Source organism: Schistocerca americana, chromosome 11, assembly GCF_021461395.2.
Source record: "Schistocerca americana isolate TAMUIC-IGC-003095 chromosome 11, iqSchAmer2.1, whole genome shotgun sequence".
NCBI classification, from domain to species: domain Eukaryota; kingdom Metazoa; phylum Arthropoda; class Insecta; order Orthoptera; family Acrididae; genus Schistocerca; species Schistocerca americana.
The window spans coordinates 139,731,051-139,757,670 of record NC_060129.1 but is presented as its reverse complement, the minus strand read 5'-3'; the positions used below and the strand labels follow the sequence as shown (position 1 = coordinate 139,757,670).

General features: G+C 41.0%; 1 protein-coding gene across 2 annotated transcripts in view; it reads right to left on the bottom strand.

Moving 5' to 3' along the window:
- The window catches only part of LOC124553823 (L-galactose dehydrogenase-like), a 99,608-nt gene that overhangs the window by 23,394 nt on the left and 49,594 nt on the right, over positions 1-26,620 (bottom strand). For both annotated transcript variants that reach the window (XM_047127810.1, XM_047127809.1), the window contains exons 3-5: positions 24,260-24,377; positions 20,824-20,988; positions 7,839-8,075 (exon numbers count right to left, since the gene is read on the bottom strand). In XM_047127810.1, coding sequence (XP_046983766.1) covers positions 7,839-8,075; positions 20,824-20,988; positions 24,260-24,377 — 520 coding nt within the window. The remainder of the gene's footprint in view (positions 1-7,838; positions 8,076-20,823; positions 20,989-24,259; positions 24,378-26,620) is intronic.

Below are 26,620 nucleotides of genomic sequence, written 5' to 3'. Positions count from 1 at the left end.
CAGCCTTAAGAAGGAAGAAATGGATCGCAGAAAATGGAGAGGCAAAGGACTTGCTAATATAGTAGAAAACTGATGATGACGGATCACCGGTTGCTGAATTTAATGGTGTCCACAATGAGCAGAAGCAAAAATGTGGCAGCACAGAGGGGAGAAGACAAGTGGGCACAGAGAGAATGCAATATTTTTGGGCTGCAAAAAGGCTTCCAGAAATGAATTGTAGTTAACTGACTAGGTTCCTGACAGCCCTAAATGAATAAATAAATAAAATAAAATCGTGCATGTTGTCAAGTCTAAAATGGACAGCTGGCATGACTGTTTCACATGTTAGAGGTGGCTGAAACAGTAGAATTCCAGACTAACAACTTGGTCTTATTCTGGGAATTCAGGGATCATCCTGGACTTCCTGCTCTCTACAATTTGTAACTTCAAATTGCAAACTGGAAAGTTTTCATAGTGGATAATTACACTACCTCATGTGGTACCTCTGAGAAGGAATTCAGCGTTACATCTTATAATGCAATGGTACCTTGAATTCTGGGGGAATCCAAACATTTGTCATTTGTGGTAAAGAAGAAACGGAATGTCCTAAAATGCCTTTTAAGTTGTAAGTTGAAATAGAAGTACTACATTGGAACATTAAATGTAAATTCTCTTCTCTCAGACTGGAAAACAGAAGGAACTGAAACTATTTCTTCAAAATACCCAGATCTAAAAGGAATATCAAGGAAATTTTGACTGATAAAGTAATGAGAAATGGGCAGTTTGATTCAGATCATTACCTCTCTAAAGGTTGAAATAAGATTTCTACCACCAAAACAAAAAAGAAAACCCAGAAAACTATCAAATACAACTCCAGTAGGGCCAACATTACAACAGAAAATTTAGAAAAGAAAATAAGACAGCTAAAACAGGAGCTTGGCATGAACTCCAGGTACAGATTAATAATGTCACAGAGAAAACATTAGGTTTGGTTAAAAATAAAAAGAAGGCATGGTGCAACAAGGAGTGCAAAGAAGCACTAGAACAAAGAGCTCAAATATGGAAAAAATTAAGATCTTTAAAAAGGAACAACACCCGGAACAATTCAGACAACAAAGAAAATACACATAAAAAATAATCCAGAAAATCAAAAGAATCTTCAAAACATTTTATCTCATAGAAATTCTACAAAATTCCACCAAAATAATAACTAGAAATTTTTACCAAATTTTTAAACATGTGCTTAAAGAGTATCAAGCACCAAGTTTCTGTTTCAAAAATGAAAATGGCAAAATAGGATTAAACAACAATGAAAAATGTGAAATAATAGAAACTTTTTTGGTCAGGCTGTTAAACTGCCCTGTTCAAACAGTTAAATTAGAATTTCCAGCAATACCAGAAAATATTGAAGATTTCCCACCAATAGAGCTATAAATTCATGAAGTCACCAAAACATTCTAAATGAGCACAGACAATGGCAAAGACTCGTTACAGTAGAATAACTGAAATGGTCAGAACTAAAGATGTAGTGATGTACACTTGCTTTTTAAGAACTTTTGGAAAATGAAAAAGATTCCAGAGAAGTGGAAAATAGCACAAGTCCACCCACACAGAAAAAGCAACACAAGCAAAATATCAACAATTACAAAGGAGTGTCACTTCCGCCATTGGCATACAAAATATTATCAAAAACTCTCCTGAACAGAGTTGAGGAAACATTAGATAAACGACTGGGTGAACATCACATTTGTTTTGAAAAGTAAAATCCTGCACATGAGAGATTTTTAACTTAAAATCACAAATTTGCCACAGAATGTTAACCAGTTAACCTACAATAACATTTACTGATTTCAACAAAGCATTTGAGTTGGTAGCCACAAGAACAATGGTAAAATCATAATAGAATTTGGCAAAATTAGTGAAGGCATTTTACGAAACTCTAACTAATATTATAATCTTCATTGTACAATCTTAAGTTAAATCTGTGGGAGAAGTATCTTAACCAAGTGAAATAAAAACTGGTGTTAGACAAGGAAGACAATTTATCACTGCTACTGTTTAACTGTGTTTTAGAAAAAATATTTCGATCTGGAATTTGTAGCTAAAAAAAATCCCAAAATTGAACCAATAATTCCAGAATAGAAAACAAATGGAATTTGCAATGTCTTCAGAAAATCTGACAGAAGCAGTTATTCAAATAAATCTTCTGAAAAAAAAAAATAATGAATAAAACTGGTCTCAAAATTTCAGCTGTAAGAATAACACTCATGACAAATATTTAAAAAGCTCAAAAATACATAGAAACATAAATAGGTAAAATAGATAGATAGTAAATTTAAATACCTGGGAGCAACTACATAGCAGGTATGGACTAGACAGAAGTCAAACCTAATAAAATGGAACGAGCATATAGCCTGACAAAAAAACCTACAAAAAATTTATATCTTAAAAAAAAAAAACTAAAGACAATGTACAGTGGTAAGACCACAATTTTTAAACCTGTGTGAATGCTTAACAATGAATAGAGCTATGTAAAATTCGCATATGCTATCAGTGCAAAATGCTTTGAAAGTGTAAAAAATGGTAACTCCAGTGCTACCTGGGTGTATTGCAACATGTTTCTGGTCGATTTCAAAGTGTGATAAAAGGTGAAATTGCTATATTTCAGCAAAATTTATTAAAATTAGAATATTTCAGTGAAATTTATTAAAGTTAGTATATTTCAATGAATTTACTACTTAAATGCTAAAATATCTCAATACACAGGTGCTAGACATGTGATTTTTTAATATATCCATGATCAAATGTGAGATCATCACATAAATATGACAAAAGAGCAAAAATTGCAAATACTTGTATGATGCTCTACTAACCTGTCCAACACACATGTATTTATGCACTACCAAGTTAACACAGAGTAGGTAAAACAAGATACATTGTCATTGAAAAGTGAACACTAAACCACCGATCTTTTACTTTTACCTTGATAGAATAATGAACAAATAAAAGTGAGACAAGAAATAAACATCAAAGTCAAGATACATAGCAGGAAATCATCATCTGCAGATGTCTTCAAACATTAAGTTTCCATGCTTTGTTGCATGTGAAAGTAGTAGAGTTGTTGATTTTGATGCTTATCAATTTCTTTGCTTCATTTTTATTTGCTACATTCCTTGTCCAGATACAAATACAGCATCCTTGCATTAAACATAGAAATGTTTTTAGGAAAGCGGCAAACATACATTTGTCACATGAATTTTGGAATGGCTGTTTCTTCTGTCATCTGCCGTGTTCTTCCTCTTTATTTTTTGTAATTATTGAGGAAAATTTTCTAAAATACAAGTAAAGCTACATTTTTTTTTTTGTAAATATTTTCACCAGAAAGATATGGTGGCACTGGAATTGCATGCTTTTGATTAACCTTTATGGTGTAACATTTTGTTAATTCATGTTATAGCTTGCTCATTTAGATGTGTAAGCACACTGAAAAACATAAATGCTAAATTCGAATTTCAAAATGCTGAATTTTCAAAGTTTATTTGCTAATTTCATGTAGCTTTAACAATGAAGTACATGCTGGACAGAACGGAACACTCAAAAAATGGATTATTAGAAAACAAATGGGCGCAACACAAACTACAGATGGCTGCAAAATGAGAAGTAATGAGGACATAAAGTAAAATATGGGGAAAATATCAGAAGCTGCACCGATGTCAATAATCAATCTTCTTTAGACGCCTCCACCAAATGAATGAAAACAGACAAACAAAACAAACATTCTCATTTTTCTGGAAAAAAGAATTTGATAGTACTATGGATTACAGAGTTGTGAAAAGAACTAGAAAGAAGCATCATCAAAGAATTAGAAATGAAAGAAAAAACTTTTTCAGAATAAAATACTAAATTTTGAAGAATTTCAAGACAGAAGGAATAAGAAATGTGGACCATATGAATAGAAGAATGGAAAGAAAACCTGGAGAGAAGATGATGGAGTACTAGAAAAATAAGAAAGAAAGAAGATCAAAAATTACATTTCTGACTTTGAGTTTTTGTGCAAATTTATGGTTCCAACAAGTTCCCATAAATGTAAATATGACTTTTCCTACAACAGTTTCTAGTTCGATTTTGATAAACCAATTTGAAAGTTACTATCATTTTCAGATTTGGAAGAACTATCAATTACTTCTCTTGTTGAAGCATAAAACTGTAGTGTTTCACCTGCTGACACAGATGGCTTATAATGTTGCTGTCAGAATCTGTGGAGGGGTTAACACTTACGGTGACATCACACAATTCATCCTCACTGTTGCTCTTCCTGAATGCACTATGTGATGACTTACAAGTTCGTGGCACCCTCCGTCGGTAAAGCTGGAATTCGATATGGTGTTGGCCTATCCTTAGCCTTGATGAAAGTTTCCACTCTCACAGGCTTACCTTCAATCAGGTGCTGGAAGGTTCCTTGGGGAATGGCAGCCCATACTTCACAGAGTGCTGCACTGAGGAGAGGTATCGATGTTGGTTGGTGAGGCCTGGCACGAAGTCGGCGTTGCAAAACATTACAAAGGTGTTCTATGGGATTCAGGTCAAGACTCTGTACAGGCCAGTCCATTACAGGGATGTTATTGTCGTGTAACCATTCTGCCACAGGCTGTGCATTATGAACAGGTGCTTGATCATGTTGAAAGATGCAATTGCCATCCCTGAATTGCTCTTCAACAGTGGGAAGCAAGAAGGTGCTTAAAACATCAATGTAGGCCTGTGCTGTGATAGTGCCACGCAAAACAACAAGGGGTTCAAGCCCCCTCCATGAAAAACATAACCACACCATAACACCATCGCCTCCAAATTCTACTGTTGGCACTACACACACTGGCAGATGACATTCACCGGGCATTCACCATACCCACACTGTGCCATCGGATCGACACATTGTGTACCATGATTCATCACTCCACAAACGTTTTTTCACTGTTCAATAATCCAATATTTATGCTCCTTCCACTGAGCAAGGTGTCGTTTGGCATTTACCGGCACGATGTGTGGCTTACGAGCAGCCACTCGACCATGAAATCCAAGTTTTCTCACCTCTCGCCTAACTGTCATAGTACTTGCAGAGTATCTCGATGCAGTTTGCAATTCCTGTGTGAAGGTCTGGATAGATGTCTGCCTATTACACATTACGACCCTCTTCAACTGTCGGCGGTCTCTGTCAGTCAACAGATGAGGTCGACCTGTACGCTTTTGTGCTTTACGTATTCCTTCACATTTCCACTTCACTATCAGATCGGAAACAGTGGACCTAGGGATGTTTCAGAGTGTGGAAATCTTGCTTACAGATGTATGACACAACTGACACCCAATCACCTGACGATGTTCGAAATCCGTGAGTCCCACAGAGTGCCCCATTTTGCTCTCTCATGATGCCTAATGACTACTGAGGTGACTGATATGGAGTACCTGGCAGTAGGTGGCAGCAAAATGCACCTAATATGAGAAAGACGTATGTTTTTGGGGGTATCTGGATACTGTTGATCTCTAAGAAATAAACTTTCAACTATGACATCCTGTCATTCTCTTTGTAGATAGACGAAAAAAATGCTGTGATGTCAATTGTTGTGAACGGTAAGATGTAAAGTGATGTCAAATTCGACAAAACGAGAGCACTACAAGGTATCCCAATACAACTTGGAGGCCAGGACTGTGAAAACCTACTCACCAACAGCACTGAGCAGGGTGTATACGTGGACAAAGAAAAAAAAAATCCCGGATTTCACGGTAAAAAATACACGTTCTCCCGGGTGAAAATACACTTTTTCTTTGTTATGTGACAATATACTCTTCGGCACTGTAAAACTCATCAATTCTTTGAACGTTTATGGTTTTATATACCAATGTAGAATTTCCCGGCACTTCAGAAAACGAAATTCCCGGGAGGGGGGCTATTACAAAGGTATGAATTTGAATTACATCAAACACCGCATGTCACTTTCCGAAGCATTGAAATCGAGATTGCGATGTGCTTTTGTAAGCCAATTATAGCTCATGTCGCTTGATCTCGCCAGCTGATGACAGCATAGGACACGTGACGTAGTCAACCAATAGCAAGATCACTCTTCAGTAGCGCGAACACACAAATAAGAACAGTTCATTGCTTAAATAAAGATACATCACACAAATGTGCTAGTAAAATGTTTAATAACAACGTAAATGTCTGATCTGGGCTCAAAATTCTTCCAAATGGTCATCCTCAAAGAGTTGATTTTTAAATGTGAGTCAAACGCTTTGTGATTTAAGAAATTCATCGTACATTCTCGCACACAGTTCATCTTGTGCAAAAGGAAATTTGCTTTGAATGTAATGCTTTTCAAACCACCATTCGCAATATTTTCCTGTGACCTGTTAGAAATAGGTTCGTTTCAGCAGTTGCCATAGAGCGCCAGATAACAGGCGTCACCGCGCTTGCGCAGCTACGATGACGCAGGAAGCCCATATGTTCGTACGTGTAAAACATTAAAAGATCTTATATTATGTCATAAAAGAAACAAGACATCAGAGGATACTTCAAGAGCACCGGAATTTTGCAAACCACACTAAAATGCATAATTTGGCTTAAAGTGCACATTCGTATGCCCATATTTGGATGTAAATTTTCTTGGAGTACCAGTGCTGTATTATCTCATGTTTGGTTCTTTATTATGGTATAATGCCATACACGGACTTGAAATGCAGTGAACAGTTGAAACCAGCCAAGAGTGTGAAACTAAACTCTTCGTTCCAAATAAATTGACTGCCTCAGCAGAAAAGATTAATAAAAGTCAAATCTCTTTAGCAAACCTACAAAAATAACTTGACTTTTCTGCAAGGTGATTAAATTCTTGACTGTCAGAAACGTGGTAATAAAATTTCTGCTTTCCGTCACTAAGCGAACGTATTTTAATTCATTTGATAGCTCCCAGCAACAAAAATCTGTTTCATCATCATTTAATGTGAGAGCAATAAACGAAGACGAAACAACAAAATCAATGAACGTAAAGACGGGTCACGTGGAGATGACCCACCTCCCCACCACAATTCTGACTCCTCTGTGCATCAGCCCCAGATTTACTATATTCCCGAACTGGGGCAATGTTAGGTAATGGCGCCCAGCCACACTTCGGTAACCAGAAGCGGGAGAAGGTACTACGCATACGCGACTAAACTGCGCATGCACAAGAGCCCGCCCGTAACTGCTCAAACGACTTGTCACGCTCATCGGAGGCAATTTGTTGTTATGAAGCACTGCATAGTCCTCCTAAGCCTTCGACACTCTGTGCTGTTGGCAGACACTTGTATGTGCACTGTGTTTTGTTGTTGTATGTGGCGCATTTCCCTTGCAACTAAAGTTTTATTTTCATTTTTTTTCTCTCATTCACGTTTTCTTGCTGCAGTATTATTGTGCAGTAGCAGGATACAGTAATATCCTTAGTTTCAGTATTGGTTCTTAACAGTCAAAACTCACAGAAATTTAACGGAAAACGAAAACAATGAAAAATTCCTGGAATTCTAAACAATTCCAGGGTTTTTCCCGGTTTTCTCCCGGATGAAAAAATTCCCGGGTTTTTCCCGGATCTCCCGGTTGCCCCGGGTCGTATACACCCTGACTGAAGGACATGAGTGGTGACACATCTATAATTGCCATTAGTACTCAGGAGTTGGTGAGGAGGCCCGAGTGAACTTGTCACTAGCTCAGAAGGTAAACCTGGGGGCCGTACTCAAACTTGACGACAACACTTAGTGATCGGCAGAATATGTACGTTTACTTGTCGACAGTCAGAGTGTGAAGTTAAGCACCGTGAATCAAAACTGACTGGTGGACATACCTTGAAGAATGGCATGTGCCGCTGGAGTGTGTCATCTAGGAGAGTGTCTCTGGCGAACGACAGCACCGTGTCCACCTTCACACTGGTGCTCTTCTCGATAATCTCCCGGAGGGCCTCCGGATGGTACCCCGTGATGCCGATGAACCTCGCCTTGCCTGCCGCTACAAACTCCTGCAGCACCGGAAGAGTCTCCCGGATAACTAAGTCCGGCTTGTTAGCGAGATCCAAGTCGTGCACCTGGAAATGTCGAGGGGGGAAAAATTATTCACTTACCAACTGAAGTCAAAGGTACTGCGATGTTTCCGTACTCGCAGAGGAACACGACAATGTCAGTACTGAAACTTCCTGGCGGAAAAACTGTGCGGTGGACCAGGATTGAACCTGGAACCTTAGCCTTTCACCTGTGTGTGCTCTACTGACAGAGCTATGCGAACGCAACTCGTGACCCACACTTGCAAGGTGGCGCTCCACATTTGTAATATGTTCAATGAAGGAAACGTTTATGTACACCATCAGCTGTTGTACTCTGTTGGAGTGTGTTACTACGAGCTGTGTCTGGAAAGTAAGTACTGTTTCATTCTACTGCCATCACACCACTAGGCTCGCAGTTCTGCACACTCACACTTGTCTCTGATCCATTGTCATTCCACTGCAGCTGGGTTGTGACACATTTACATTTGTTAGTGATAGTTAAAAAGGTTTAAGACAATCTCTAAGCCCTCCAACTGTGAAGTGCGTTCTGTAATACAGGTTCTGAATGCAAAGAATGTTAAGCCAGCTGAAATCTATTGTCAGCTTGTGTAGATTTATGGCGAAACTTAATTACTAATGGAATGTTGAGAAATTGGGTGGGACAATTCAATGATGCACGGAGCGGGCAGCCTTCTGTTGCCAGTGAGGGTTTGTGTGAAAAGAGGTGTTCACAATACGAATGCTTTGTAATGACTTCCCAAAAATTTCAAAAATTGTTTTGCACGAGATTGTCATAAATTGCATAAATTTTAGCAAGTTGTGTTCCCATTGTGTTCCGAAAACGCTTATGGATGTCCACCAAATGAAGTGATTTGGCAGTGATTACCTGATACAGTGATGGGGGAGACGAATTCTTAAACAGAATTGTGACCAGTAATGAAACATAGATTTGTCATGTTGCTCCAGAATGAAAACAACAGTCGACGCAGCGGAGGCACTCATGAACCCTCAAAAAACAAAACTTCAAAACAACTTTGTCAGCACAAAAATCAGGTGCACTGTGTTCTGGGACAGACAGGGCATTCTGTTCCTTCTCAGAGGTGAAACAATCAATGTGGTACAATACTGTGAAACACTGAGAAAACTTTGATGTACAATTCAAAATAAAAAGGTGCGGAATGCTCAGTTTGTGCTGCTTCATTACAATGCATGCCCTCCCCCCCCACCCCCCATTCAAAATCTTATTCAGCAATTCGGTTAGGAGCAATTCAATCACCTGTCATACAACCCAATCTTGCACCTGACTACCCCTTGTTCTTGAACTTGAAGTGTGATTTTCGAGGAAGACGCTCTGATAGCGATGATGATGCTAGAAACATTGTCAGCAGTGGCTGTCTTTACTGTTGGTGTCTTTCTATGAAGAGGAGACAGGAGACAGAAAGGTTGGTTTCCCACTATGACAAATGTGTGACCAATGATGGTAATTATGTAGAAAAATAATTCTTGTAAAAATAAATTCTGGTTTGAAAAAAAAAATGTTTTAATGTAATGACACAATTTCAGAGACTTTACTGGTCTCATACAGATATGATTTTACGCATCTAGACTGAAATGGCGAGTGAAAATTTGTACCGAGGCCAGAAATCGAATTCAGGCCTCGTACTCATTAGGCAGGTGCATTAGCCACTAAGCACACTGGTTCACACAACAGCACGGATTATCTTGGCATGCCTCCCTCCTTGGTCCAATTCATACATTAAATCATATCTCTATGAGACAAGTAAAATCCCTGAAATTGTGTCATTTCATTTGCAGGTACCTGCACCTGGGTTTCTGGCTGGATCCCCATTTACGTCCAGTGCTGAGGTGCTATTCCAGAACATGGAGAGCCTTGGCAATTATAGAATGAAATTTTCACTCTACAGCGGAGTGTGCGCTGATATGAAACTTCCTGGCAGATTAAAACTGTGTGCGCCGGACCGAGACTCGAACTCAGGATCTTTGTCTTTCGTGAGCAAGTGCTCTACCAACTGAGCTACCCAAGCACACCTCATGCCCCATCCTCACAGCTCTAATTCCGCAAGTACCTCGTCTCCTACCTTCCAAACTTCACAGAAGCTCTCCTGCGAACCTTGCAGAACCAGCACTCCCGAAAGAAAGGATATTGCGGAGACATGGCTTACCCACAGCCTGGGGGTTGTTTCATGAATGAAATTTTCACTCTACAGTAGAGTGTGCACTGATATGAAAGTTCCTGGCAGATTAAAACTGTGTGCCGGACCGAGACTCAAACTCGAGACCTTTGCCTTTCGCAGGCAAGTGCTCTACCAACTGAGCTACCAAGGTTCGCAGGAAAGCTTCTGTGAAGTTTGGAACGTAGGAAATGAGGTACTGGCGGAATTAGAGCTATGAGGACGGGGCGTGAGTTGTGCTTGGGTAGCTCAGTTGGTAGAGCACTTGCCCACAAAAGGCAAAGGTCCAGAGTTCAAGTCTCAGTCTTGGCAATTCTGTTTGTGTGAATCACTGTGCCAAGGTGGCTTAGTGGCTAGTGCACCTGCCTAGTAAGCAGGAGACCCGGGTTTGACTCCTGGCCTTGGTACAACTTTTCACTCACCATTTCAGTCTACATACACAAAATGTTTTTATGTGTTTTTTTTTCCCCAAAATGGTACTTCCTTTCCAGACACACCTCATAGTTCTGGTATATGTGGACATCTTTTGGCACTGGACAAATATCTATTTCAGCATCTTGCATTCAAATGTATTAAACATAGCTGCCTTACATACCCTTAAATAGGCAGACATCTCTATTCGTATTGTATGTCAGTAACACATTTCTGATAATTGGACACATCTATACTACCACTGAAAAGGTGGCATATATACTTCTTGCAAGACCTGTGCAAGTTACTCTCATTACGTTCTTACTGCAACTGCTGTAAAAATTTTGGAACTGCCGTGGTGAAATACACATTGCACTTTCCTGTAGGCTACAGCATTGCAATTTTACTGTGTAATTTCTCTTATAGCAAGCTCAGTGAGTACTGACAGCTTGAGAACAGCACATTCCAACAAAATTTATAGAGCAGCTGACGGCATATATAAATGTGCGCTTCATTTTTCACAGCTTAACTCTCACCTTCCAAACCTCACTCACAGTCTACTGTCAAGTAAAAATTCATCCTGGCAGCGTAAACACCCATCAAATATATTGTGTGTAGTAGCCACCAGAAAGATCGCGGGAGGCGCACATTGGCACGGCGTGTCACGGACGGCAGTTGCCGCAAGTAGAGTCCCGTCCACCAGAGGGCACGCGAGAATCCGGACGCGACCTCTGCCGGGATGACAACAACAACAACAACAACTCCGGCACCACGGGCCGTGCCCAGTCAGTTAACATCGGGCATGCCTAGGACACAGTCCCAGTCTACGCTAAGTGCAGTGCGACGTAAACGTGAACAGTGTTACTACACAATTGGCGACGAGTAGGGTCGTTCTTTCGCGTGTTGCGTCGTTGTTCCGGTTTCGCAGCTTCTCCACGGCATGGAGGATTTGGTGCGAGTTTTGGTTGCGCAGCAGACGGAACTCATGGCCACCATGAAACAAGTGCTTCCGGCGTTGCTCTCCACGCCGTCTGCTCCGGCGCCGTTCCCTCCTCCCTTTCCCCCGTATGACGAGACGGCGGAGGATTGGGACGCATATGAACATCGCCTTCGGCAGCATTTCCAGGCGTTTCATGTTTCCGATGCGGAGGTATGTCGTGCTCTCTTCTTGTCTTGGATGTCTCCCTCGCTGTATCAAGTTTTGCGGCAACTACCGTCCGTGACGCGCCGTGCCAATGTGCGCCTCCCGCGATCTTTCTGGTGGCTACTACATTGTGACAGTTGAAAGTGTTTGTCAGTCTCAGCACGTTCCAGAACTGCTGCTGCTTCCTTGTGCAATTTTCTGAACAGCATGTTTAATTCAGTTCTTACATATCACATGTGGTTGGGTAAGCCACAGACCACTGCCAATTCCTCTCCATCAGTGGTACTATTAAGGTACACGAAACAAGCCTCCCTGGAGATTACGATTGAGAAAAGCAATCAGGCGTATCCTGGGCATCGAGAAATGACGGCTGATCCTTTCACACCAGAAACATCCATGTACAAGCCTTTTTTAGAGCCACAGCTAAGTGGTGGTACTATTCCAAAATTCCCTGTTGGAAAATCAGTAGTATTAGCATTCTAGGGTCAACTGTACATACCGTCATGGGATGTAATGGTGTTGTGGCACATGATGTTATGTGAGCAAAGAGAAAGGACACAGAGGACTGATAACATTTACTTAATTTAGCCATTTTACTGGTTTTTCAGTTCTGCGCCTGTGAATTATATTACTTTATGAAATACAGCAAACATCTACTTTTTATCTATTTCTATTTACATCAATATGATAGAGGGAAACATTCCACGTGGGAAAAATATATCTAAAAACAAAGGTGATGTGACTTACCAAAAGAAAGCGCTGGCAGGTCGATAGACACACAAACAAACACAAACATACACACAAAATTCTAGCTTTCGCAACCAACGGCTGCTTTGTCAGGAAAGAGGGAAGGAGAGGGAAAGATGAAAGGATGTGGGTTTTAAGGGAGAGGGTAAGGAGTCATTCCAATCCCGGGAGCGGAAATACTTACCTTAGGGGGGAAAAAAGGACGGGTATACACTCGCACACACACACACATATCCATCCACACATATACAGTCGCAAGCAGACATATTCAAAGGCAAAGAGTTTGGGCAGAGATGTCAGTCAAGGCGGAAGTGCAGAGGCAAAGATGTTGTTGAATGGCAGGTGAGGTATGAGTGGTGGCAACTTGAAATTAGCGGAGATTGAGGCCTGTTGGATAACGGGAAGAGAGGATATATTGAAGGGCAAGTTCCCATCTCCAGAGTTCGGATAGGTTGATGTTAGTGGGAAGTATCCAGATAACCCGGACATGCACCAAGGCATGTTTAGCCACAGGGTGATCCTCATTACCAACAAACACTGTCTGCCTGTGTCCATTCATGCGAATGGACAGTTTATTGCTGTTCATTCCCACATAGAAAGCTTCACAGTGTAGGCAGGTCAGTTGGTAAATCACATGGGTGCTTTCACACGTGGCTCTGCCTTTGATCATGTACACCTTCCGGGTTACAGGACTGGAGTAGGTGGTGTTGGGAGGGTGCACGGGACAGGTTTTACACCGGGGGCAGTTACAAGGGTAGGAGCCAGAGGGTAGGGAAGGTGGTTTGGGGATTTCATAGGGATGAACTAAGAGGTTACGAAGGTTAGGTGGACAGCGGAAAGACACTCTTGGTGGAGTGGGGAGGATTTCATGAAGGATGGATCTCATTTCAGGGCAGGATTTGAGGAAGTCGTATCCCTGCTGGAGAGCCACATTCAGAGTCTGATCCAGTCCCGGAAAGTATCGTGTCACAAGTGGGGCACTTTTGTGGTTCTTCTGGGTTTGAGGGGGTGAGGAAGTGGCTCTGGTTATTTGCTTCTGCACCAGGTCGGGAGGGTAGTTGCGGGATGCGAAAGCTGTTTTCAGGTTGTTGGTGTAATGGTTCAGGGATTCCGGACTGGAGCAGATTCGTTTGCCACGAAGACCTAGGCTGTAGGGAAGGGAGCGTTTGATGTGGAATGGGTGGCAGCTGTCATAATGGAGGTACTGTTGCTTGTTGGTGGCTTTGATGTGGACGGCCGTGTGAAGCTGGCCATTGGACAGGTGGAGGTCAACGTCAAGGAAAGTGGCATGGGATTTGGAGTAGGACCAGGTGAATCTGATGGAACTAAAGGAGTTGAGGTTGGAGAGGAAATTCTGGAGTTCTTCTTCACTGTGAGTCCAGATCATGAAGATGTCATCAATAAATCTGTACCAAACTTTGGGTTGGCAGGCCTGGGTAACCAAGAAGGCTTCCTCTAAGCGACCCATGAATAGGTTGGCGTACGAGGGGGCCATCCTGGTACCCATGGCTGTTCCCTTTAATTGTTGGTATGTCTGGCCTTCAAAAGTGAAGAAGTTGTGGATCAGGATGAAGCTGGCTAAGGTAATGAGGAAAGAGGTTTTAGGTAGGGTGGCAGGTGATCAGCGTGAAAGGAAGTGCTCCATCGCAGCGAGGCCCTGGATGTGCGGAATATTTGTGTATAAGGAAGTGGCATCAATGGTTACAAGGATGGTTTCCGGGGGTAACAGATTGGGTAAGGATTCCAGGCGTTCGAGAAAGTGGTTGGTGTCTTTGTTGATGAAGCAAATTTGATGAGATGGGAGGGGGCTGGACAATAACACTCTATAGCCACAATTTTACTTAGTGTATCTTCTTTCCATATTATAATCAACTGCTGAATATCATCAAAAGCTAACTCGAAGATAAGTGCTATAGACAGCATATTTATCTGCCAGTATCACATTTCCTGACACTTTATCACAACAAATGATTAATAAAAGACGCGTTTAGAGAGATCTTTAATGCTGTGTATCTTAGCTTTGATGGAGCTTAATGTTCTCATGTTTTCAGTTCTAAACTTCATATGTTTAATATTTTATGTGTGTGCAACCTGTGGCATTTATAAGTTTGCATGATTAAACAGTGATGTTTCCGTGAAATGATGGCTCTTGTGCTGTGATTGTGATATTTGGATGAATGTATGAATACTGAATTGTGATCAAATCAGGCAGTGACGCAGAAACAATCTTGTAGTCCGTTGGTCCTTATTCCCTGTCATATTTGCATAATGCAACAAACAACTGCTGCGAGAAAGAGAGATATCTTATTTGTACATAACATCCCATATTACAGAACACACATCTATTAAAACCCTTTCACAGCAACAGACATGCTCTCTGCATTATATGCTGAGGGCGACTTTTGTTCTGGCTGCACTGCTCACCAAATGTTGGTACCTGTGCTGAGAGACGACATTCTGAGTAATATGAAATACTTGTCATCCAATTTTTTGAAAACTGTAATGTGAGAAAATTTGATTTTTGCACACCTTACAGTCGGATATCCTCACCTGATAAATAATTGAATTTCTTTTCGTTATCTGTCATATTTGCTGCACTGCATCAAAGTAAGTAAAACATTGCATGAAATCTTAAAGAGTTTGCATAGATAAAAACACACTGTATAAACATTGCATATGGTTGACTTAAGCTCATACTTTGCAGTGAATGAAATGTAGATAAAATTTTGAATTTTATTTAAAATTGAGAGCTGAATGGTATCAGGTCATTTCGAGTTGTTGAGTTTTATATCCGACGGATGGTTGTGTGAGATATGCCTATTCACATCCTTGGGCATCGTGATTCATGTGCTCATAACAATCGTCAAATTTCAAACAATTCATGACATTGAAACAAGGTTTTTAGAAAATGATAGCACATAATGAGGCAAATATGTTGTGTGATAAACACTCGAAACTTTTTTATTCACTGAGATATGGAAGTAACCCGTCCACAGGAGTGAGAGGTTGGCAACTCAGGGTGCATACAGACATCCGTAGCACCGTAGAAAAACCCAAGCAGCGCATGTGTACACATCCTCAGCACCTGGGGAATGGTGTAGCAGCATTTGTATCCATGTCCACAGCAGTGATAGAGGTAATAAGGAAGTCTCAGATTCTTTTAGAAAATGTGATGGTGAATAAAAAAAATTTGGAGAAAGGAGGATCTAACACTGACATCTTTAGTTGGTGTCTCAAACCATTATACTACAATGCAGTTCAATGCACACATGCCTTACTTATTTGGCCCTGTTAAGGCATTCATCACCAATATGTCATTAACTGACATTAAGTTATAGTAATTGTAATAAGAATGATGGATTTCAATACATCTTCAATGCACCATTGCCTTGAAGTGATGTACTTTCATACCATGCAAGCTATAATATATAAACAACCAAATATGAAAATTCTTTAGCCATCAACATGATGTTTTCTGTCATTTTCTTTCAATAAGGTGTATCTATAATCACACATTTTCAAAAAATTGTTAATGGTCCGATGCTTTGAAACAGCGCATATTCATAGGACATAAGTTATAATGTGAAAAAAAACCTATTATGAGTACAGAAAAATCAATATGGCATCTCTGAAGTTCTGCTTGTGACGTAGATCTGATGTAGAATGACTGGGCCTAAGGAAGTGAGCCTCTGGGAGGCCCATAACAGCTGTACCCTGTAGAACCCACACCCCAAACCCTCTTCTGCATGGAGCTAACCAGCAGACTACTACCTGTTCAAAAAACATCACTCAATTACTACAGTTCCAAAAATGTTGACTGTCATTGTGTAGACTTGTGTGGGAAATATTCAAAGTGCATCCTGATAATTTCAGTTCTGTTATCCATTAGTCAGAACTGTATATTAACATATATTTTGAGACAGCTCTGTCTCAAAGCCTTTAACTACAACCTGCATCTCCTCTGCACATAACTGGAGTAGGTGATTCGTGTTCAACATACCACTGACAACGAGGTCATTAGAGATGGACCATAAGCACAGATTAGGGAAGGATAAAAAAGGATAGTGGCCGTGTCCTTTCAAAGGAACAATCCCAGCATTTGCCTTAAACAATTCAAGAAAAATCTCAAAATACCTAAATTGGAACAGTTGGAGGCAGGTTTGAACTGTCGTACTCCCAAATGCGGGTCCAATGTGTTAATAACAGTACTACCCCACTCATGACAACTCGATTTGTATTTGGCAATCGACATATCGACGTACACCGTGAATGCTTGCCTCCATCATTTTAACATCACTTCCTTAACTCATCTGAAAGCAAACAAACTATGCCCTTAGCACAATGAACAAGGAAAATTTTACAAGCAATATGCTAGTATGCTGCACTGCCACTGGCTACAGAAGGAAAACACACCCCACCAAATGTTAGATTCCAACGCTTTTCGCCATACTTCACAGTTTTCAGTTTAATTGACCATGTTCTGTTTAGCAAAAGTGACAAAAAGCAGATTACAGAGTACCTGACGGCTCAACGCAAAAGTTTTGTCTCAAGTACAGATAGCGTTGAGGATCAGTGGACAAAGTTCAAAACCATCATACAATATGCGTTAGATAAGTATGTGCCAAGCAAGATTGTAAGAGATGGAAAAGAGCCACCGTGGTACAACAACCGAGTTAGAAAACTGCTGCAGAAGCAAATGGAACTTCACAGCAAACATAAACATAGCCAAAGCCTTGCAGACAAACAAAAATTACATGAAGCGAAATGTAGTGTGAGAAGGGCTATGTGAGAGGCGTTCAATGAATTTGAAAGTAAAGTTCTATGTACTGACTTGGCAGAAAATCCTAAGAAATTTTGGTCTTATGTCAAAGCGGTACGTGGATCAAAACAAAATGTCCAGACACTCTGTGACCAAAATGGTACTGAAACAGAGGATGACAGACTAAAGGCCGAAATACTAAATGTCTTTTTCCAAAGCTCATTCACAGAGGAAGACTGCACTGTAGTTCCTTCTCTAGATTGTCGTACAGATGGCAAAATGGTAGATATCGAAATAGATGACAGAGGGATAGAAAAACAATTAAAATTGCTCAAAAGAGGAAAGGCTGCTGGACCTGATGGGATACCAGTTCGATTTTACACAGAGTACGCGAAGGAACTTGCCCCCCTTCTTGCAGCGGTGTACCGTACGCCTCTAGAAGAGCATAGCGTTCCAAAGGATTGGAAAATGGCACAGGTCATCCCCATTTTCAAGAAGGGACGTCAAACAGATGTGCAGAACTATAGACCTATATCTCTCGTTGATCAGTTGTAGAATTTTGGAACACTTATTATGTTCGAGTATAGTGACTTTTCTGGAGACTAGAAATCTACTCTGTAGGAATCAGCACGGGTTTCGAAAAAGACGGTCATGTGAAACCCAGCTCGCGCTATTCGTCCACGAGACTCAGAGGGCCATAGACACTGGTTCACAGGTAGATGCCGTGTTTCTTGACTTCCGCAAGGTGTTCGATACAGTTCCCCACAGTCGTTTAATGAACAAAGTAAGAGCATATGGACTATCAGACCAATTGTGTGATTGGATTGAAGAGTTCCTAGATAACAGAACACAGCATGTCATTCTCAATGGAGAGAAGTCTTCTGAAGTAAGAGTGATTTCAGGTGTGCCGCAAGGGAGTGTCATAGGACCGTTGCTATCCACAATATACATAAATGACCTTGTGGATGACATCAAAAGTTCACTGAGGCTTTTTGCAGATGATGCAGTGGTGTATCGAGAGGTTGTAAGAATGGAAAATTGTACTGAAATGCAGGAGGATCTGCAGCGAATTGACACATGGTGCAGGGAATGGCAATTGAATCTCAATGTAGACAAGTGTAATGTGCTGCGAATACATAGAAAGATAGATCCCTTATCATTGAGCTACAAAATAGCAGGTCAGAAACTGGAAGCAGTTAATTCCATAAATTATCTGGGAGCACGCATTAGGAGTGATTTAAAATGGAATGATCATATAAAGTTGATTGTCGGTAAAGCAGATGCCAGACTGAGATTCATTGGAAGAATCCTAAGGAAATGCAATCCGAAAACAAAGGAACTAGGTTACAGTATGCTTGTTCGCCCACTGCTTGAATACTGCTCAGCAGTGTGGGATCCGTACCAAATAGGGTTGATAGAAGAGATAGAGAAGATCCAACAGAGAGCAGCACGCTTCGTTACAGGATCATTTAGTAATCACAAAAGCGTTACGGAGATGATAGATAAACTCCAGTGGAAGACTCTGCAGGAGAGATGCTCAGTAGCTCGGTACGGGCTTTTGTTAAAGTTTTGAGAACATACCTTCACCGAAGAGTCAAGCAGTATATTGCTCCCTCCTACGTATATCTCGCGAAGAGACCATGAGGATAAAATCAGAGAGATTAGAGCCCACACAGAGGCATACCAACAATCCTCCTTTCCACGAACAATACAAGACTGGAATAGAAGGGAGAACCGATAGAGGTACTGAAGGTACCCTCCGCCACACACCGTCAGGTGACTTGCGGAGTATGGATGTAGATGTAGATGTTCATCAATTTCTGCTTTTCTCTGGGTGATCACAAAGGAAAGATCTCTCAAAAACATGTGTTTTGACATATAATTTGTGATCATATCACGTCGGAAAATACTCAATTATCTTGTACCAAGATAGCGATTTCAGTTTTTTGAAGAGTTTTTACCTGCTCTTACCCATCAGGTGAAACTCATTACCACTAATTTTGTATAAACACTGTGGTGAACATTTAATTTCCTTCACATATGTAGATTTTATACAATGTATTGGAGAGGATTACAATTTTTAATCATCTATGTCAATTACATATATTTTTGCTGGTATTTTGGGGGTTTTAACATTTTCGTGGATTCTGCGTTTTTTCCTCAATTTTGCATTTTTTATGTGTTGACAGCATGAAAATGTAAAATAAGAGTTTCATTATATTTTCAAAAGTTACGAAATATGGCATTATCCCTATTCCATATAAAAATGTTGGAAATGAAAGGGTGGCAGATTACTGGTATTATTAATAACTTCTTAGTTATTTTGTGTTGAAATTGGATACTGAATTTTTGGTTTATGGCTGAGGTTTGTGCATGACTTTAAAGTGACAGTTCATTGTCCACATTAGAATATGATATCACACGAATATACTCTACTTCCAATGAACTCTACTCTGGTAACATTTTTATTCTATGATGTCACATTTTTTATCCTTTTGCATCACAAATCTTGCCATAAATGTCATGTTTTTTTAGAGATCTTAGAGCAATGCATCAATTAAAATGTTTATCTCCATACAATACAAGTATAAATATGAAAAACGAGCAAATACATCACTTTAACTTTACATTCACTTTTTTAGTACAATTTGTTGTGCAAAAGTTTCGGGAAATGTGGTGTTGGCAGATAAGACTGTAACTTCTATTCCAACTTTTAAGATGGCTCCATTAATAGGGGAAAATGAATTTTTGGCGATGAAACCAGGATACAAATCCCTTCAGAATTTGAGGGAAATGGAACCTGCCATGCCAGTGATGAAGGGCGACATCATCAAATGCCTTCTGTTGTGTTTAAGGCAATTCGTCTTTCTCATTATAATACAGATTTTGCGAAGCTTTAACACTAGTCAAGCACTGATGGATAAATCGAATAGTGACTCACCGAGCTTTGGGTTATGACAATGCTTTCTTTTTGGAAACTTTAAGTGGTGTGAGTCTTACATTCTGACAACAGTGAGGTCATTAGAGATGGAGCAGAAGCTTGAATTATGGAAGGATGATGAAAGAAATTGGCAGTGCTCTTTTGAAAGGAACTATTCCGACATTTGCCTGGAGTAATTTAGTGAAATCCTGGAAAACCTAGATTTCTATGGTTGGATTGGAATTTGAACTGTCGTCCCCTCAAATGCGAGTTCTGTGTGCTAACCACTGCACCACCTTGTTCGATCCCATTAATTTGATATAATAATAGGTATAATGTACATGCTTGTTTATCTTCTAATGTGATAAGTATGATGCCAATAAGCATAATGTAAATGGTAACTATATTTTTCGCTTTAGCATAGCAATGAAAAACAATGACATAAAGAACATACAGTAGTTCTTCAAAACCAGGGCATTGGAAAATACACAAAAAGTGACAAAAAGTAACACCAACATTGCCCATAAAATAAAATGATTTCTCCCTGTTCCAACAAACAGGTAGGCACCTAACCTCCCCTTTCACTGTTTCTAACTGTAACTTAGGAGGAGACTCATCACCTGTATGACATCTACGTAGTCCAGCTGCAGCAGCTCGAGGCTCTTCGCAAAGCTCTCCCTCGTCTTCTGTGCAGAGAAGTCGAAGATGGTGCGTGGGTCTTCCATCGAATAGCGCGCGACCTTGGTGGCGATGTAGTACGCCTTCCGAGGGATGCCCTTCAGGGCCTGCAGAACAGGTAGCAGTGGGCAAACATTAGGAACACTGGCTGACCAATTCTTTTACACGAAGCCGAATATTTGCTGCGGTGTTCAATGAACTTATCAGAATGCAGCCGTGTGACTTTTTTTGATAACTGCTAATATACTGACAAGTGGATGCCCTATCATTTTTGAAGCACAAGTGTGTGATGAAATTTAACAAAACTGATAATTCACATTGCAGACTCATTCAGTTTTAATCTGCAAAGTTTATCAGACTTCTGCCAGCAATGGTACATTTCCTCCCTGTGGAGGTAGACAGTGTTAAAATTGAGTTTCTAGGTGAAGTTACGTAAACTTTACAGTAGAAGAGTGATATTACACTGTGCACTTTTGTTTTTGCTAGATTTCCTTGCACAGTTCTCTCTCACTCACTCACTCAAGTGTCTCAACGGCCAGGGTCAATACTTCTAACATACATGTACTGGTTTCTGTAATTATGCCTCTGGCTCATTTCTTTTTGAATACCCCTTATACTTCACTGTGCAATGTGCATACTTATTACTTACATTTCCTGCCTTTTATATTATTATTGAAGAAGTAATTACTGGGTATTTTACCATTTTGTAATGAATGTACAATGCTTATCTTTATACAGGCACAGCCAATCATGGTTGAGCAGTTAAAGTGTATAGAAGTAAGTGTCACTCAGTCCTCGCCCAGTGCTCCGTGTGTGAACTTCATTGTCAGTTCCACTTCAGCCAGTACCATTCATTTGCCATCCAGCACTGAAGGAACAGAGTTGCTAAGTTAGCTGTCTGCGTTACCACTTGTGAATATTTGTTAGATAACCACAGGCTGTATGAGTTGCTGACCCATGCTATTATATGGGGTGTTCAAAACGTCTCTCCGCAGTGCCGTATGATTGTTAGCCCACATGCCGTATGCCGCAGTGAATATACCGAAATGAAATTCACTGCAGTATCATTGTTTGTTTATTGTTTCATTGAAAAATATGGGACCAACAATCTGACATCTAGAAACTGCAATCCAAACTCCTATTTTCACAGAATGAAGTGGTCCCTCATGAATACATAATGGATTTGCAGTACGCCACAGATGAGAATTTTGCGAGTTCATGTACACAGATAAATGAAACCATGCCTCATCAGTAAAAAACATTTCATTAAGAATATCCCTTCCATTTTGTTGAACGAAATTTTTGAACCATTGACAATAATGCAGTTTCTTGCCATGATCAGTATTTTTCAGTTCTTGCACAACAGTCATTTTGTATGGGAAAAGTTCTAATTTTTTCCTTACAGCTGTGTGGGCCATTCCGACACTAACATAGATTTCATGGGCAAGTTTTCTTACTGACTTATTTGGACTCATGGACATTTTATGAGAAATATCAAGTAGTTTATAATCAGACAAAATGCTAAATGACCACTTCTCGGTGCATCTGTCACTGAACCCTTACTTCGAAATTTGTTAATCAAATCTCGCACAGTATCGTGATGTGGGAGTGTTATCTCTGGGAAAACTGAATTAAATGTTTCATGAACTGAAACTGTGTATTTACCGCCAGCTCTGAACACTTGTTCGACTAAAAACACACGTTCTTCAATGTTAGCATTTTAACACTGACAAAAATTAAACAAACGAACTAAACTTAAATGTTCACGTCAACACGTAACAACACACACCAATGATACTACTGACGCTGGCTGAGATCAACGAAACAGTGGAATATTGGGAGAGTCCTCTTGAAGGGAAGTAACCCAGGCAGGCGAACAATCATATGGCACGGTCAGCTAACAATCATACAGCACTGCGGAGAGACTTTTTGAACACCCTGTAACTGACACAGTTACTACTTGCAAGCTGATCTTTAGTGTTTAGTATCAAAAATATGAGAAGAGAATGAAATTTATTTTTGACAGCTTTGTGTACCATTATTTAATAACTGCTTAAAATACAAAATACTCATCAGGAGCTTAGCAGTAGGAGGAGGTCTACAAGACTTAAGAGGTAACCAAATCAGGTTGGTAGTGTTACAGGTCAAATACGGTTTGCATTCACTGATGTTCACTCGTGTTGCAGTGGTGTTGGTCTTTCAGTGAAACACAATAGAAGTTCACATCCCCTCAGCATTGACCAAGCACTAAAGTAATCATTTCTCTGCTGTTTTGCACACAAAAGGTGTACTGTAAGTGATGGTGTGGTCTGCAGAAATTGTAATGTGTAATGCTAGTGATAGAAGAATGTGGGAGTCCAAGAGATCCACAGCACAAATATCGATGAAAAAATATGATTGGCAGAAAACTGCCGAAGCCACAAATGGTTCAACTGGGGATGCGAGAGAGACAACAAAATCATTACTTCATTTCATTAAAAAGGAACAGTATAATAAATTTCCTTAAAAGCAAGCAAGTATGAATACATATATATTATGTTGCCTAAAATTAAAAATACTCAAAAGACTTGATAATTCTCATTGATGACATTGACAGTAGCCACAATTACATGCCTGATATCTCACTGGTATTTTAGATGTTTTTTATATAATAACCCAATAAATAAAAACTGGTTTCTGGCAGTTACACTACTTGCCCTCTAACAAATTACTTGGCAGATTTTACAGGTAGTCTAAGTGACACATAGTACGTACATTTCACATTTCATTAATCATATTTTGTTGACAGTATCTTCCTTATATATACTTAATAAAATCCTTGAAGTGTTTCACATGTTGTAATTGCAGACATCAAACCTATCTGAGAAGTGTCAGCTAATGAACTGTGAAACAACTACTAATGCAAAGATTTTCAGTTGCCAATAACCACAGAGAAAATGCTAGCGTTTTCTCAGGTTATGTTCATCATCAGTAATTAGTGTTTTGCATATAAATATCCTCGTCAACTGTAATGAGAAGCCAGTGAAAGGTGCCAGCTGACAGAAGTGCAAAGTTTTGGAATAATGATAAGCCCATTCTATGTCTTCTCTCTCGTTACAGGCACAATCAAATGATAGTGAACTCTGACTCTGTGAATGTTCATTTGGTTCAGCACAAACACGGCCTAAGCAACTGGTGGTGGTGATGGTTCTCGTGTCAATGATGATATACAAGTGTCAAATCATGTTTAAGTAAAGAATAAGAAAAGAAAAAAATCTCTTTTTTCAGACAGTACAATTTTTAAAAAGCAAATATAATTCACAAACAGAAAAGCGACAATAAGAGCTTCCATCCTCGCCAAGAGGATTAAGCGATTAAGCCTGTGCAGCTCAACCTCACCTTGCCAATAACTTCTTCAGACCTGCCGAGGCCATATAATGGCGCCGTGTCAATGTAGTTGATGCCCTGCCGGATCGCCTCCCGCACTGCCGCGATCCCCTCTTCCTCGGGGAAGTCTCTGCAACAGCGTAGGTTTCATCAGTTACAGGCGAGTTGTCCCATCTCTGTGCATTAATATGTCTGGGAATATCCTGACCTATTCTATAATTACAGGAAGAATAGAAAATACACTCCTGGAAATTGAAATAAGAACACCGTGAATTCATTGTCCCAGGAAGGGGAAACTTTATTGACACATTCCTGGGGTCAGATACATCACATGATCACACTGACAGAACCACAGGCACATAGACACAGGCAACAGAGCATGCACAATGTCGGCACTAGTACAGTGTATATCCACCATTCGCAGCAATGCAGGCTGCTATTCTCCCATGGAGACGATCGTAGAGATGCTGGATGTAGTCCTGTGGAACGGCTTGCCATGCCATTTCCACCTGACTTCTCAGTTGGACCAGCGTTCGTGCTGGACGTGCAGACCGCGTGAGACGACGCTTCATCCAGTCCCAAACATGCTCAATGGGGGACAGATCCGGAGATCCTGCTGTCCAGGGTAGTTGACTTACACCTTCTAGAGCACGTTGGGTGGCACGGGATACATGCGGATGTGCATTGTCCTGTTGGAACAGCAAGTTCCCTTGCCAGTCTAGGAATGGTAGAACGATGGGTTTGATGACGGTTTGGATGTACCGTGCACTATTCAGTGTCCCCTCGACGATCACCAGTGGTGTATGGCCAGTGTAGGAGATCGCTCTCCACACCATGATGCCGGGTGTTGGCCCTGTGTGCCTCGGTCGTAGGCAGTCCTGATTGTGGCGCTCACCTGCACGGCGCCAAACACGCATACGACCATCATTGGCACCAAGGCAGAAGCGACTCTCATCGCTGAAGACGACACGTCTCCATTCGTCCCTCCATTCACGCCTGTCGCGACACCACTGGAGGCGGGCTGCACGATGTTGGGGCGTGAGCGGAAGACGGCCTAACGGTGTGCGGGACCGTAGCCCAGCTTCATGGAGACGGTTGCGAATGGTCCTCGCCGATACCCCAGGAGCAACAGGGTCCCTAATTTGCTGGGAAGTGGCGGTGCGGTCCCCTACGGCACTGCGTAGGATCCTACGGTCTTGACGTGCATCCGTGCGTCGCTGCGGTCCGGTCCCAGGTCGACGGGCACGTGCACCTTCCGCCGACCACTGGCGACAACATCGATGTACTGTGGAGACCTCACGCCCCACGTGTTGAGCAATTCGACGGTATGTCCACCCGGCCTCCCGCATGCCCACTATACGCCTTCGCTCAAAGTCCGTCAACTGCACATATGGTTCACGTCCACGCTGTCGCGGCATGCTACCAGTGTTAAAGACTGCGATGGAGCTCCGTATGCCACGGCAAACTGGCTGACACTGACGGCGGCGGTGCACAAATGCTGCGCAGCTAGCGCCATTCGACGGCCAACACCGCGGTTCCTGGTGTGTCCGCTGTGCCGTGCGTGTGATCATTGCTTGTACAGCCCTCTCGCAGTGTCCGGAGCAAGTATGGTGGGTCTGACACACCGGTGTCAATGTGTTCTTTTTTCCATTTCCAGGAGTGTATTTTAGGTGCGGTAGTATAGATTAATTCGAGTGAAATATTCCTTATAATGTACAAGGGGTACAACTTTGCTTCCGCCGTTTGCCGATTGGTGGCGACAGTGGTAAGTAACGGTTGAAAGAAACAGATCGCTGATGTCAGGCAGCTAGCTTGGACCTTGGTCAACATAACATCATTTAAACATTAGTCGATTTGTGTCTGCATTATAAAGCTGTTCTTGATTGGAAATGTCAGTTTACGAGCCTAATTCTCGTCATTTGCGGGAGGTGTTACTGTTTTGTTTCAGTATGAAGAAAACAGGGGCCGAGTCTCGTCAAATGTTCTCAAGTACATATGGTAAGGACGCTATTAGTGAAAGAATGTGTCGTGAGTGGTTTCGAGGCTTCAAGAACGGTGATTTTAACGTCGTAGACCGGCATAGTGGTGGAAGAGAGAATGTTTTCAAAGATGCAGAATTGGAGACATTGCTGAGTGGAGACTTGCGTCAAACTCAAGAAGAATTGGCACAATTAGTGGGAGTGACACAGCAAACCGTTTCAAAATGTCTCAAGGCTATGGGCATGATTCAGAAAGAAGGAACTTGGGTCCCGTGTGAGCTGAAACCGAGAGATGTTGAATGGTGTTTGTGTGTTTGTGAACAGTTGCTTCAGTGGCAAGAACGGAAGGGATTTCTTCATCGCATTGTGACCGGGAAAAAAAAATGGGTTCATT